At 42.3% G+C, this 14,228-nt stretch overlaps 1 protein-coding gene across 1 annotated transcript in view; it reads right to left on the bottom strand.

The window, feature by feature from the left end:
• Window positions 1–12,999, bottom strand: part of slc2a9l2 (solute carrier family 2 member 9, like 2) — a 265,970-nt gene extending 252,971 nt beyond the window's left edge. The window contains exons 1-2 of the mRNA XM_084173878.1: window positions 12,910–12,999; window positions 119–219 (exon numbers count right to left, since the gene is read on the bottom strand). Coding sequence (XP_084030004.1) covers window positions 119–202 — 84 coding nt within the window. The 5' untranslated portion in view covers window positions 203–219; window positions 12,910–12,999. The remainder of the gene's footprint in view (window positions 1–118; window positions 220–12,909) is intronic.
• Window positions 13,000–14,228: the final 1,229 nt, after the last annotated feature.

Here is a 14,228-nt window from a genome sequence, read left to right as displayed (position 1 = left end):
CACATGAATGATTTAAAAACAATGATATCCCCACATGGTGATAAGCCACCACGTGCTAAGCCATAAACGAAGATACAGTAAGACTCCCTTTGAAAATATCCAGAAATTACCAACTAACCTTTTCTGTTGACTTGTGGTCTGGTTCAGCATTTTCGATGTTGTTGTTTGGTTCAGGATCTTCGGTTTGCTCTCGCATTTCCATTTTTTAGTTCTAAGACACTGAAATGATAATGAAGTCAAATGTGGCATTATTCATACTGTTCAAAGGAGGACATACTGCATGTATGGAGACAAGCAGTGTGGTAAGGGAAGTGATTTTAGGGAAGTAGCTTGTGACTCAGTGTGTAAAGAGGGTCTGTTGTGCTGACATTAAATTAACTAAACATCAGCTTCTACGACCCTAAACACACTAACTCTGTATAAAATGCAGATCATGAGGTGGATGAGTGCAACAATAGGTCCAAGAAGTTTCTATTCAGTCAAACCAGGAAGTTTCCAGGTGAAGATAAAACACTTTTCTTGATCTGTGAGCATGTACAATTGAATCCATTTCCTTCTAAAATAAATGGTTAGTATGTGCAACAGGAACAAAAATAAACTCTACTGGATACTAACTCAGACATGATTGCTCACAGCATGGGCTGGAGAAATAATATTGTGCTTCCCTTGGCCTGGAAATGTCAAGAAGCCATTTTTGATAACTCTTTCCCTACGAGATCAAAGGCCTTTTTTTTATTTTTATGTGCTAGGTCTAAATCAGTCCCTGGTTAGAGGGGAAGAAAGAAAAAAAGCAGTGGAAATAGCTTTGAGGTCCAGAGATGAGTTTGAGGGACCTAGACTGTATAACACGGTTCTAAAAAAGAACCAACTGAAACACACAGGCCTTGGCTACTCTGTGGTTGACAGGTTATGGATGAAGAAAGAGAGGTAAAGTCAGTCTGCCATCTGGTGGTTGACATTATATTGCACTTCTCATAGTTCCTGCCAGACTAGAGGTGGAATTCATTCATGAATTTTACATGGGAGGTGTAAGCCTCCAATTCTGCTTCCTATCACTTCCCTGTAAACTAAAAGGCTGGCATCTTGTGGACATTGGTTTTTGATGCGCACCCACACCTGTCTTTACACCCACGCTGCTAGACAGCCTTGCACGTTTACGACAACTCTAAATCCAACTCGCTTTATTTAACTAGGCAAGTCAGTTAAAAACAAACTCTTATTTACAATAACGGCCTACACCGGCCAAACCCGGACGATGCTGGACCAATTATGCGCCGCGATATGGGACTCCCAATCACGGCTGGTTGCAATACAGCCTGGAATCGAAGCAGCGTGTCTGTAATGACGGCTCAAGCACTGAGATGCAGTGCCTTAGACTGCTGCGCCACTCGGTTACTCTGTAGTGACTCCGACCTACATTGAACATAGAGGGAATGACAGCCAATGGTAGGCATGTTAACTGGCTCAGGAGTTCTGAGTTAGATGCATGGCGTATCTAATTAGGAATCAGCCCCTCAATTGTATTCTTTAAAAAGCATAGGCTTCTATTGGACATATATATTTGCATATACAGTGGCTTGCGAAAGTATTCACCCCCCTTGGCATTTTTCCTATTTTGTTGCCTTACAACCTGGAATTAAAATAGATTTTTGGGGGGGTTTATATCATTTGATTTACACAACATGCCTACCACTTTGAAGATGCAAAATATGTTTTATTGTGAAACAAACAAGAAATAAGACTTGAGCATGAATCATTATTCACCCCCTCACTCACTTTTTTCTTGCCACTCTTCCATAAAGCCCAGCTCTGTGGAGTGTATGGTTTAAAGTGGTCCTATGGACAGATACTCCAATCTCCGCTGTGGAGCTTTGCAGCTCTTTCAGGGTTATCTTTGGTCTCTTTGTTGCCTCTCTGATTAATGACACTTAGATTGCACACAAGTGGACTTAATTTAACTAATTATGTGACTTCTGAAGGTAATTGGTTGCACCAGATCTTATTTAGGGTCTTCATAGCAAAGGGGTGAATACTTATGCACGCACCACTTTTCCGTTATTAAATTATTATTATTATTATTTATTTTTTATTTCACTTCACCAATTTGGACTATTTTGTGTATGTCCATTACATGAAACCCAAATAAAAATCAATTTAAATTACAGGTTGTAATGCAACAAAATAGGAAAAACGCCAAGGGGGATGAATACCTTTGCAAGGCACTTATTTTTGTAGTCAAATACAATCTAATGTAACTTTTGGTTTGTGTACTGTTAAAATACCATTTGGACTGCTCCTCACATCCATCAACATTTCAGAACGACATATGTGTATTTAGGCTATGTATTTAGGCTATATGTGTATTTATTGGCCCAGTATTAGCAGCCCATATCTGGTGAGGGCTGCCCTCACTTTGCCTCAATAAACCCACACTTTGGATCGGCTTCCCCCATTGTGCCCATTTTGGTCCAAATATGAGCTCATGGAACTGCCTTCTTACACCAATTTATCAATTGTATATATTATTTCATTGTCCCTGGCTGCCACTGCTCCTGCTCAACAAAAAAGGTCCTCTGTATCTTCACAACTTTTTCAACAAAACAATTTAGTGGTAAGTTGATATAATTTCTTTACGTTTTGAAAAAGTTGTGGATATATTCCAATTAAGTTAGATGTATAACTGTTTTTTAAATATACAAGAAGGAAAGCCTTAAGATAAATAATCCATATGTTTAGAGAGAAAAATGTAGATACTTTTTGAGTGAAGTAGTAATATGTTGGATGAGTGTGTTGGGGGCAACTCACCTCCCCTTACTAGGGGGTAACTGCCCCCTGGGGGCTAGTTACCCCTTTATGGTTATGAATGTATTTCTACCAGTCATTTAGACAATGAATAGCCCAGTTAGCACTAGTTTATGCTAACTTGCTAGCTGGCAACTTCACTAGCAGTAGATGCTAGCCAGCTAGCTAGTTAGCATAAGCTGCTAGGAGTGCTAGCTAGCAACCTTACTACCAGATTGTCTGATATAAAATACATAAAAAATATAACGTAACTTAATTGCAATGTTTCCACTAGTGACTGATTGCTTTATAGTTAATGTTACTTTATAGCCTTTTAGCTATTTTACACAGCATTTTATGTCATGTACAGTACATTCGGAAAGTATTCAGACCCCTTGACTTTTTCCACATTTTGTTACGTTACAGCCTTATTCTAAATTGGATTAAATTACATTTTTTCCTCATCAATCTACACATGTTACCCATAATGACAAAGCAAAAACAGGTTTTCATAAATGTTTGCTAATTTATAAAAAATGAAAAACAGAAATACCTTATTTACATAATTTACTAAATTGAGCTCAGGTGCATCCTGTTTCCATTGATCATCCTTGAGATGTTTTAACAACATGATTTGGAAAGGCACATACTTGTCTATATAAGGTCCCACAGTTGACAGTGCATGTCAGAGCAAAAACCAAGCCATGAGGTCGAAGGAATTGTCTGTAGAGCTCCGAGACAGGATTGTACCGAGGCACAGATCCGGGGAAGGGTACCAAAACATTTCTGCAACATAGAAGGTCCCCAAGAACACAGTGGCATCTATCATTCTTAAATGGAAGATGTTTGGAACTGTCACTTCTACTCCCGCTCCCCCACTCCGGCTCTCGACGTTGCCGGTCTACTAACCACCAGCCCTGGCAATCATCATTACGCACACCTGGACTTCATCATCACCCTGATTACTCTCCCTTTATTTATCCCTCTGTAGCCTAAGTCATCAGGTAGTACTGTTTTTTGTTCACGTTCTGTATGCATCTCCTGTCAAATCAAATCAAATCAAATGTATTGTCACATACACATTGTTAGCAGATGTTATTGCGAGTGTAGCGAAATGCTTGTGCTTCTAGTTCCGACAGTGCAGCAATATCTAGCAAGTAATATCTAACAGTTCCACAACAAAAACCTAATACACACAAATCTAAGTAAAGGAATGGAAAAATAATATATAAATATATGGATGAGCAATGTCATTATCATTATCAGAGTGGCATAGTCTAAGATGCAATAGATAGTATAGAATACAGTATATACAAATGAGATGGGTAATGCAAGATATGTAAACATTAAAGTGGCACTATTAAAGTGACTAGTGTTCCATTTATTAAAGTGGCCAGTGATTTTCAAGTCTGTATGTAGGCAGCAGCCTCTCTGTGCTAGTGATGGCTGTTTAAGAGTCTGATGGCCTTGAGATAGAAGCTGTTTTTCAGTCTCTCGGTCCCAGCTTTGATGCACCTGTACTGTCCTCGCATTCTGGATGATAGCGCGGTGAACAGGCAGTGGTTCGGGTGGTAGTTGTTCTTGATGATCTTTTTGGCCTTCATGTGACATCGGGTGCTCTAGGTGTCCTGGAGGGCAGGTAGTTTGCCCCCGGTGATGCGTTGTGCAGACCGCACCACCCTCTGGAGAGCCCTGCGGTTGTAGATGGTGCATTTGCCGTACCAGGCGGTGATACAGCCCGACAGGATGCTCTCAATTGTGCATCTGTAAAAGATTGTGAGGGTTTTAGTGACAGGCCAAATTTCTTCAGCCTCCTGAGGTTGAAGAGACGCTGCTGTGCCTTCTTCACCACACTGTCTGTGTGGGTGGACCTTTTCAGTTTGTCAGTGATATGTACGCCGAGGAACTTAAAACTTTTAACCTTCTCCACTGCTGTCCCGTCGATGTGGATAGGGGGTACTCCCTTTGCTGTTTCCTGAAGTCCACGATCATCTCCTTAGTTTTTTAAAAGTTGAGTGAGACGTTATTTTCCTGACACCACACTCCGAGAGCCATCACCTCCTCCCTGTAGGCTGTCTCATCGTTGTTGATAATCAAGCCTACTACTGTTGTGTCATCTGCAAACTTGCTGATTGAGTTGGATGCGTGCATGGCTATGCAGTCATGGGTGAACAGGGAGTACAGGAGGGGGCTGAGCACACACCCTTGCGGGGCCCCAGTGTTGAGGATCAGCAAAGTGGAGATATTGTTTCCTACCTTCACCACCTGGGGGCGGCCCGTCAGGAAGTCCAGGACCCAATTGCACAGGGCGGGGTTGAGACCCAGGGCCTCAAGCTTGATGATGAGCTTGGAGGGTACAGCATTCTTACATAGGTATTCCTCTTGTCCAGATGGGATAGGGCAGTGTGCAGTGTGATGGCGATTGCATCTTCTGTGGACCTATTGGGGCGGTATGCAAATTCAAGTGGGTCTAGGGTGACAGGTAAGGTGGAGGTGAAATGAACCTTGACTAATCTCTCAAAGCACTTCATGATGACAGAAGTGAGTGCTACAGGGCGATAGTCATTTAGTTCAGTTACCTTTGCATTCTTGGAACAGGAACAATGGTGGCCATCTTGAAGCATGTGGGGACAGCAAACTGGGATATGGAGAGATTGAATATGTCCGTAAACACACCAGCCAGCTGGTCTGCGCATGCTCTGAGGAAGCGGCTAGGAATGCCGTCTGGGCCATCAGCCTTGCGAGGGTTAACACGCTTAAACGTCTTACTCACGTCGGCCACGGAGAAGAAGAGCCCACAGTCCTTGGTAGCTGGCCGCGTCGGTGACACTGTGTTATCCTCAAAGCGGGCAAATAACTTATTTAGCTTGTTTGGTAGCAAGACGTCGGTGTCAGTGATGTGGCCGGTTTTCCTATTGTAGTCTGTGATTGTTTGTAAACCCTGCCACATACGTCTCGTGTCTGAGCCGTTTAATTGCGACTCCACTTTGTCTCTATATTTACATTTTTCCTGTTTGATTGCCTTGCGGAGGGAACGACCCCTCTGTTTGTATTCTGCCATATTCCCTGTCACCTTGCCATGGTTAAATACGATGGTTCGTGCTTTCAGTTTTTCGCAAATGCTGCCATCTATCCCGGTTCCTTCCCTGGGTGGAGTACGTCCAGAACTCACTTCGTCACTCCTCCACCGGGCTGACTCCCTTCCAGTGCGCCCTGGGGTATCAGCCAGCCCTCGCCCCATGGACCCCGAGCCAGACCAAAGCCCCTGCGGTGAACGAGTGGTTCCGGCATGCAGAGGAGGTTTGGATCGTTGCCCACGTGAGGCGCCATTGCGTCGTCCGCCGCCAGAAGGAGCAGGGGGACCGCCACTGCAGTGAGGCTCCCGTGTTCCATCCTGGTGATCGTGTCTGGCTCTCCACCAGGAATCTCCCACTCTGCCTGCCCTGCCGGGAGCTGAGCCCCCGGTTTATGGGACCTTTCAAAGTCCTCCGGAGGGTCAATGAGGTAACATACCGATTACAACTCCCCATCAACTACCGGATCTCACCCTCTTTTCATGTTTGCCTCTTCAGGCCAATGGTTCCTGGTCTCCTGGCTGGTGTCGTCACCCACGGCACCCCTCTGCCTCTCCTGGACATTGATGGGACCCCTCCTATGCTGTCAGGGCCCTCCTGGACTCCCGACGTCGTGGAGGTCGGCTCCAGTACCTGGTGGACTGGGAGGGGCACGGTCCACAGGGGCGCTGATGGGTTCCGGTGGCCTACATCCTGGACCCCAACACCGTCCGGGATTTCCATCTCCGACGTCCAGACCGGCACGCCCTTCACCCTCGCGGCCGTCCCCTGCAGCTCCACTGTCACGCCTATTCCCGCTCCCCCACTCCGGTGCTCGACATCGCCGGTCTACTAACCACCGGCCCTGGCAATCGTCATTACGCACACCTGGACTTCATCATCTCCCTTTATTTAGCCCTCTGTAGCCTAAGTCATCAGGCAGTATTGTTTTTGTTCACGTTCTGTACGCTTCTCCTGCCTTGTTTATCTTCATGATTCTTATTATTAAACTCACATTCTGCACCTGCTTCCTATCTCCCAGCGTATACATTACAGGAACCACCAAGACTCTTCCTAGAGCTGGCCCGGCCAAACTGAGCAATCAGGGGAGAAGGGCCTTGGTCAGGGAGGTGACCAAGAACCCAATGTTCACTCTGACAGAGCTCCAGAGTTCCTAAGTGGAAATGGGAGAACCTTCCAGAAGGACAACCATCTCTCAGACCATGAGAAACATGATTCTCTGGTCTGATGAAACCAAGATGTAACTGTTTGGCCTGAATGCCAAGCATCACATCTGAAGGACACCTGGCACCACACCTACTGTGAAGCATGGTGGTGGCAGCATCATGCTGTGGGGATGTTTTTCAGCGGAGGGACTGGAAGACTAGTTAGGATTGAGGAAAGATGAACGGAGCAAAGTACAGAGAGATCCTTGATGAAAACCTGCTCCAGAGCACTCAGGAACTCAGACTGGGGCGAAGGTTCACCTTTCAACAGGACAACGACCCTAAGCACACAGCCAAGACAATGCAGTAGTTGCTTTGGGACAAGTCTCTGAATGTCCTTGAGTGGCCCAGCCAGAGCCGGGACTTGAACCCAATCGAACATCTCTGGAGAGACCTGAAAATAACTGTGCAGCGACGCTCCCCATCCAACCTGACAGAGCTTGAGAGGATCTGCAGAGAAGATTGGGAGAAACTCCCAAATACAGGTGTGCCAAGCATGTAGCATCATACCCAAGAAGAATTGAGGCTGTAATCGCTGCCAAAGGTGCTTCAACAAAGTACTGAGTAAAGGGTCTGAATATTTATGTAAATGTAATATTGCCGTTTTTTATTTTATAGATATATATTTGCACACATTTCTAAAAACCTGTTTTTGTTTTGTCATTATGGGGTATTGTGTGTAGACAAAATGTGAAAAAGTCAAGGGGTCTGAATACTTTCCGAATGCACTGTAGCTAGATAGCTAGCTACGTTTTTTTCCCTCTGTTTTCAGTCACAGGTGGGGACTGGATTAGGTGTGAGCAGTGCAGGAGCTGTGCTTAAATTTTACTGGGGATAGCTTTATTTGTGACCTATGTACAAATTAGAATCGTGCAATAGCAGAGCATAAGAGAGTTATTTTTTATTACATTTACATTTTAGTCATTTAGCAGGCGCTCTTATCCAGAGCGACTTACACGAGCAATTAGGGTTAAGTGCCTTGCTTAAGGGCACATCGACAGATTTTTCACCTAGTCGGCTTGGGGATTAGAACCTGCGACCTTTCGGTTACTGGCACAACGCTCTTACCCACTAAGCTACCTGCCGCCCTTTATTTTTTATTTTTTTTATTGAATAAATAATTGGGGGGTAGATCAGCTTTAATATTGCAGATAGATTGTAACTTCCATTCATGTAATTGTCTGCATCACTTACAATCCCCCAAGTTTTTGTTTATATATATATATATATATATATATATATATATATATATATATATATATATATATATATATATATATATATATATATATATATACATATACACACTACCGTTCAAAAGTTTTGGGTCACTTAGAAATGTCTTTGTTTTCCATATAAAAGCAATTTTTTTGTCCATTAAAATAACATCAAATAGATCAGAAATACAGTGTAGACATTGTTAATGTTGTAAATGGCTATTGTAGCTGGAAACGGCTGATTTTTTATGGAATATTTACATAGGCGCACAGAGGCCCAACTACATCGGGACTGGTGCTGTGACATCCTCGCGGCAATGGCAAGACGTCATGTAGCGACTTCTAGGTCGAAAATATACAGGTTAGGACAAGAGGATTCTAATATCTCATAAATCTTTGTATGAATGCGGAACAATTCTAAACAACGGGACTAGCAATGTGAGCGAAATTGACTGGAAGTGAATGTTAGCGGTACAGAAAGTTTGCCATTAACCTTGGAAAATAAACACAATCGTTGTGAATTTCAGCTAACTACTCAGCAAACACATAGCATACAGTGAGGGAAAAAAGTAGATCCCCTGCTGATTTGGTACGTTTGCCAACTGACAAAGAAATGATTAGTCTATCATTTTAATGGTAGGTTTATTTGAACAGTGAGAGAATAACAAAACAATCCAGAAAAACGCATGTCAAAAATGTTATAAATGGATTTGCATTTTGATTGGCAACTAAACCTTCAGCTCCTTCCACAGATTTTCTATGGGATTAAGGTCTGGAGACTGGCTAGGCCACTCCAGGACCTTAATGTGCTTCTTCTTGAGCCACTCCTTTGTTGCCTTGGCCGTGTGTTTTGGGTCATTGTCATGCTGGAATACCCATCCACAACTTATTTTCAATGCCCTGGCTGAGGGAAGGAGGTTCTTACCCAAGATTTGACGGTACATGGCCCCGTCCATCGTCCCTTTGTTGCGGTGAAGTTGTCCTGACCCCTTAGCAGAAAAACACCCCCAAAGCATAATGTTTCCACCTCCATGTTTGTCGATGGGGATGATGTTCTTGGGGTCATAGGCAGCATTCCTCCTCCTCCAAACATGGCGAGTTGAGTTGATGCCAAAGAGCTCCATTTTGGTCTCATCTGACCACAACACTTTCACCCAGTTCTCCTCTGAATCATTCAGATGTTCATTGGCAAACTTCAGACGGGCATGTATGTGTGCTTTCTTGAGCAGGGGGACCTTGCGAGCGCTGCAGGATTTCAGTCCTTCACTGCGTAGTGTGTTACCAATTGTTTTTTTGGTGACTATGGTCCCAGTTACCTTGAGATCATTGACAAGATCCTCCCGTGTAGTTCTGGGCTGATTCCTCACCGTTCTCATGATCATTGCAACTCCACGAGGTGAGATCTTGCATGGAGTCCCAGGCCGAGGGAGATTGACAGTTCTTTTGTGTTTCTTCCATTTGCGAATAATCGCACCAACTGTTGTCACCTTCTCACCAAGCTGCTTGGTGATGGTCTTGTAGCCCATTCCAGCCTTGTGTAGGTCTACAATCTTGTCCCTGACATCCTTGGAGAGCTCTTTGGTCTTGGCCATGGTGGAGAGTGTGGAATCTGATTGACTGATTGATTGCTTCTGTGAACAGGTGTCTTTTATACAGGTAACAAACTGAGATTAGGAGCACTCCCTTTAAGAGTGTGCTCCTAATCTCAGCTCGTTACCTGTATAAAAAGACACCTGGGAGCCAGAAATCTTTCTGATTGAGAGGGGGTCAAATACTTATTTCCCTCATTAAAATGCAAATCAATTTATAAAATGTTACATGTGTTTTTCTGGATTTTGTTGTTGTTATTCTGTCTCTCACTGTTCAAATAAACCTACCATTAAAATGATAGACTGATCATTTATTTGTCAGTGGGCAAACGTACAAAATCAGCAGGGGATCAAATACTTTTTTCCCCTCACTGTAACTGTTTTACTGTCATTCTATTCAACAAAAAAAAAAAGAAGATCTACAGACACTTTATCGCTTGATGTCCTGATCGCTGGTCACGTTTTCAACGCTAATCCTGTAGAATCAGCAAAGGCGCTGGCCCAATGAATTTGTTTATTTTCAAACGCTGCTGCATGGAATTATTATGTTGTCCTAACCGATATATTTTCTACCTAGTTTTTGCTTCCTGCTTTGCTCCTATGGGTACACTCGCAATGGCTGCCAGTCCACTCATTATGCCATCATTGACTTCAATGGGGACACCCGTTCTACTCATTCTATTTATATGGTGTACACACCCAGTTGTTATTGGCATCACACAACAGAACATAAACTGGAACATTCAGTAATGGTTTCACAAAAAAAACTGTATGCAAACCACACACCCACATATTTGAATGAATGTTGGCTGTATGATGTTGGCAGTATGAATGATTATTAATCAATTTCTGATGTCATGAATCTACACAAATCCTTTGTTTCAGGCACACATATGCTTTGGATCATGGGTGTGGGGAGGTGAGTCCCTTTCTGTCCAATGAGGTCATTTCTGAACAATATTTCTGCAAGTAAGAATAAGATAACATCTGAACAGCATACTAAGAGTCTGTTTCTTGTTCTTTATTATTAATATGCCTTTATTATGGCTAATAATGAGGTTAAGGAAAGGCCAGTAACACTTAAGTAAGAAAACACTTAATGAATGCCTAATATGCCTTATAAAATATAATAAAGGGCTTGTTAGCTACTGATATACACACTGATAAACTCCCAATTAGTGGCTCACATGTGTACCTTTAAATACAGTGTTACCAAAAAGTAATAAGGCACAGAGACTGTATCACACCAAGCCACAAAATGCAAGAGGATAATTTATAAGCAATCTGTTTTGTTGGTAACAAAGGCACTTTTCCAATATTGCAGAGCTCAAGGCATGGGGCTTATCCCATTCCTCGATGGTAGCTTGGTGACTCCCTGTTGGAGGTCTGAAAGGTCAGCAGTGGGATAAGAAGCTGGAAATTGAATTCACACCCAGAAAGACAGGTTAGATGTATGGCCAAGCAGCTCAGAGATTCAATATGACACTTGCAAAAGCACAACATACTCACAAATACACAAACATAACCTCTTGTCCGATACAAACCATGGCTCACTTCAGGTCCCTGGGAAGGTGACCACCACATGATACTAGCTTAGCCATCCGGTACATCTACACAGATCATTTTGTGATTCTGTGACTGAAACAATAACCATGATCCTGGAATTGATCTACAGTGTGTTACATGAGATATGTGATAACTATGTTTCCATACTCAACGTTACAGGGTAGCTTATACAAAACGCTGCCATTGATTTTTTAACTAAACTGCTCTTGGCGATTCGGGAAAAAAGCTCAAATAAATGTCTGTGTCTAGATGCAGGTGTTTCTACAAAACCAGAGAAAACTCCGAAAGATATTAAACTGGACCTGTTTTGTAACATGATTCACTATGAAACACTGCCAGACAGACGCATACTCCGGTAATAGTGAGAAAGTTGTAAAAACAAAACGGCACCGAAGCATACCAGTTACCAGTGACTTGATAAGCTGATTTAGCTAATGTGGCCTGCCTGCTAGATGTGCCTGCTAGCTACTAGCTAGCTTAATTGACAAACACAGAGATGGAACTTATTTTGGGCACTGATAAACAGCATGTAGCTTGTGCTTCATTTAGGATAGTTTGACAGCCTGCTAATGAAGTTGTAGACATGTTCTCAGAAATCAGTCCTGAGCGCAGCAACAGCTGACTCGATACTCTCTGCAGCGCATTGACCTTTCATGCACATATTTTAACTTGAGAAATACTCCACCAAACACCTTAGCTAGATGTACAATTGTGCAACTAAGACCTCTGCAAAAAGGTCTATATTAATGACAGATTTCTTGATTTATCTTAGCTTAATTCTGACTATTTTGAGGGAGAAATGTTGCTACAATGACTCAAGAGGGACAAACAACAATAACTGCCAGGGTACAACATAGCGAACATAACACACCCACATCGAACCACACCCCCATGACGCAAATCTAGTTTTTTCTTAATGAGCAGCAGAAAAACCCAGGCGGAATCGGTGAGTATAGCCCCCCTTTAAACCAAAAGATATTGCTGGTAAATGTTCCAGTTCACATTCCATTGGTTTGATTGTACCGGGCATGCTAAATCACACTCATCTCAAGTACTTGAAAGTTTTTAACAAACATTATGTATTTGATCAAGGACTGTATAGTACAGGTTGTAAACAACCTCTGGTGTAGTCCAATATGCTACAACCAAATTAACACTTGATATTTCTCCTGATAAACTCACTCGCTTTACAGACAAAGACACTTCCCGAAAACAAGATTATTCAGAGACCAAACAACCTGAACTACATTCATGGAGATAATTAGATGAATACTCTACCCTCTACTAAACCACTTGTGCCAGTGTTAACAACCAAACACAATCAAAGCCATGGTCAAAGGTTAACCAATAGGAAATCAAACTGAAAACAAATACAGACTCTAAAATGCCCATGCAATTTTCAAGGCTCTGATTATAAATGCATTCTCTATAATGACACAGAGAAGGAATGTGACATGTCATCACTGACTTAACTTACCCACAAGACTCTTTCCCAGCAGCTTATACACAGGGAGAGGGAACCTAACACTGACCCTTAAACTCTCCTGCTGACAATGAGACAGTCCTTAAAAGACATTCAGTTTTTTTATACCCCCCTTAACAAATGATTAACAGGCACTGACTGAGGAAATCACTGTAAGCAAACACACGCACGCACGCACACAGGCATGTATGGATGTTGAAACATTTAAAGTTACAATAAAAGAAAAACATTTTATTAATCTGAAACACACTTCCCCACACACTGACACTGACATAGGCCTACTGATGGTGCTTTCAAGACAACTCAGAAAGTCGGAACCTCCTAGAAACAATTTACATATTTGCAGTGCATGCTGCACAATTGCGGACTTCCCGACTGTAGGCCTATGTGCTCGTGATGTGATAAAACACAATCCACAACATTAAAAAAATATATTTAATTTATTTCTGTAAAGGCAGGAAAGATTATATACATTTGGAGAATCTATTTCAATTTATCTATAGCACTTCCAGCACCCCTTCCTGAGGCTATGTTTTCTTCCATGCACTGTGCTCTCCCCAAGGCCAAATAATCAACACTTCTTATTATTAATTAAATGGATTGTGGTCAGTAACCCCATATGTGGTTATTGGTCCGGTAGCAGTGGATCCTCATTTAAAAGTTGCATCATACTGCAGCACAGCTTGCGGGATGCTGCGGAATGTTATGGCAAGTTGGAGTGCATAACGTCATAGTATTTTACTGTTAGCCTTTGTTGCCATTAATGCTAGTTCGACCACCAGAGGGCATCTTTGAGGACGTCTTTATGAAGCTTGTTGGTGCTTGCTTAGTTTTCCAAATAATCCTACAAGGTCCATGCAGGCCAGACGTTTCGATAGCTGTACCCTATCCGAAAGAGCATATTCCAATGTTTTTAACTAACCTAGTTTTGCCAAACAACACAAAATGTTTTACAGATGGTCTCTCTTTCAAAATATAAAGTTACAGCTCCATGCCTACTGATGACAATCAGCAAATACTGATTTGGGGAAAATATCCTTTCTATTGTATTCTGTTATATTCCATCATATTCATATTGTAAAGGGATGGGGAATATAAGCATGTGATGTCTGCTAAATTAACAAGTTAAATAATTTGACATGGCGCAGCCATAGCCTCAGCTACTATAGCACAGATAAATACATCTTAAAACATGCTATTCTGTTCTTTTGAAATAAATTGTCTTAGTACCATGTTTTTTATGACCTCCCTAAACAAAATATTAATGGATTTCTTTGTGATTGTGTATATTAGTTTGATTTATTAGACTGGCA

This window comes from Coregonus lavaretus (genome assembly GCF_964263955.1).
Source record: "Coregonus lavaretus genome assembly, chromosome: 12".
NCBI lineage: Eukaryota > Metazoa > Chordata > Actinopteri > Salmoniformes > Salmonidae > Coregonus > Coregonus lavaretus.
The sequence above is the reverse complement of the archived record's forward strand: the minus strand, read 5'-3'. Positions and strand labels throughout refer to the sequence as shown.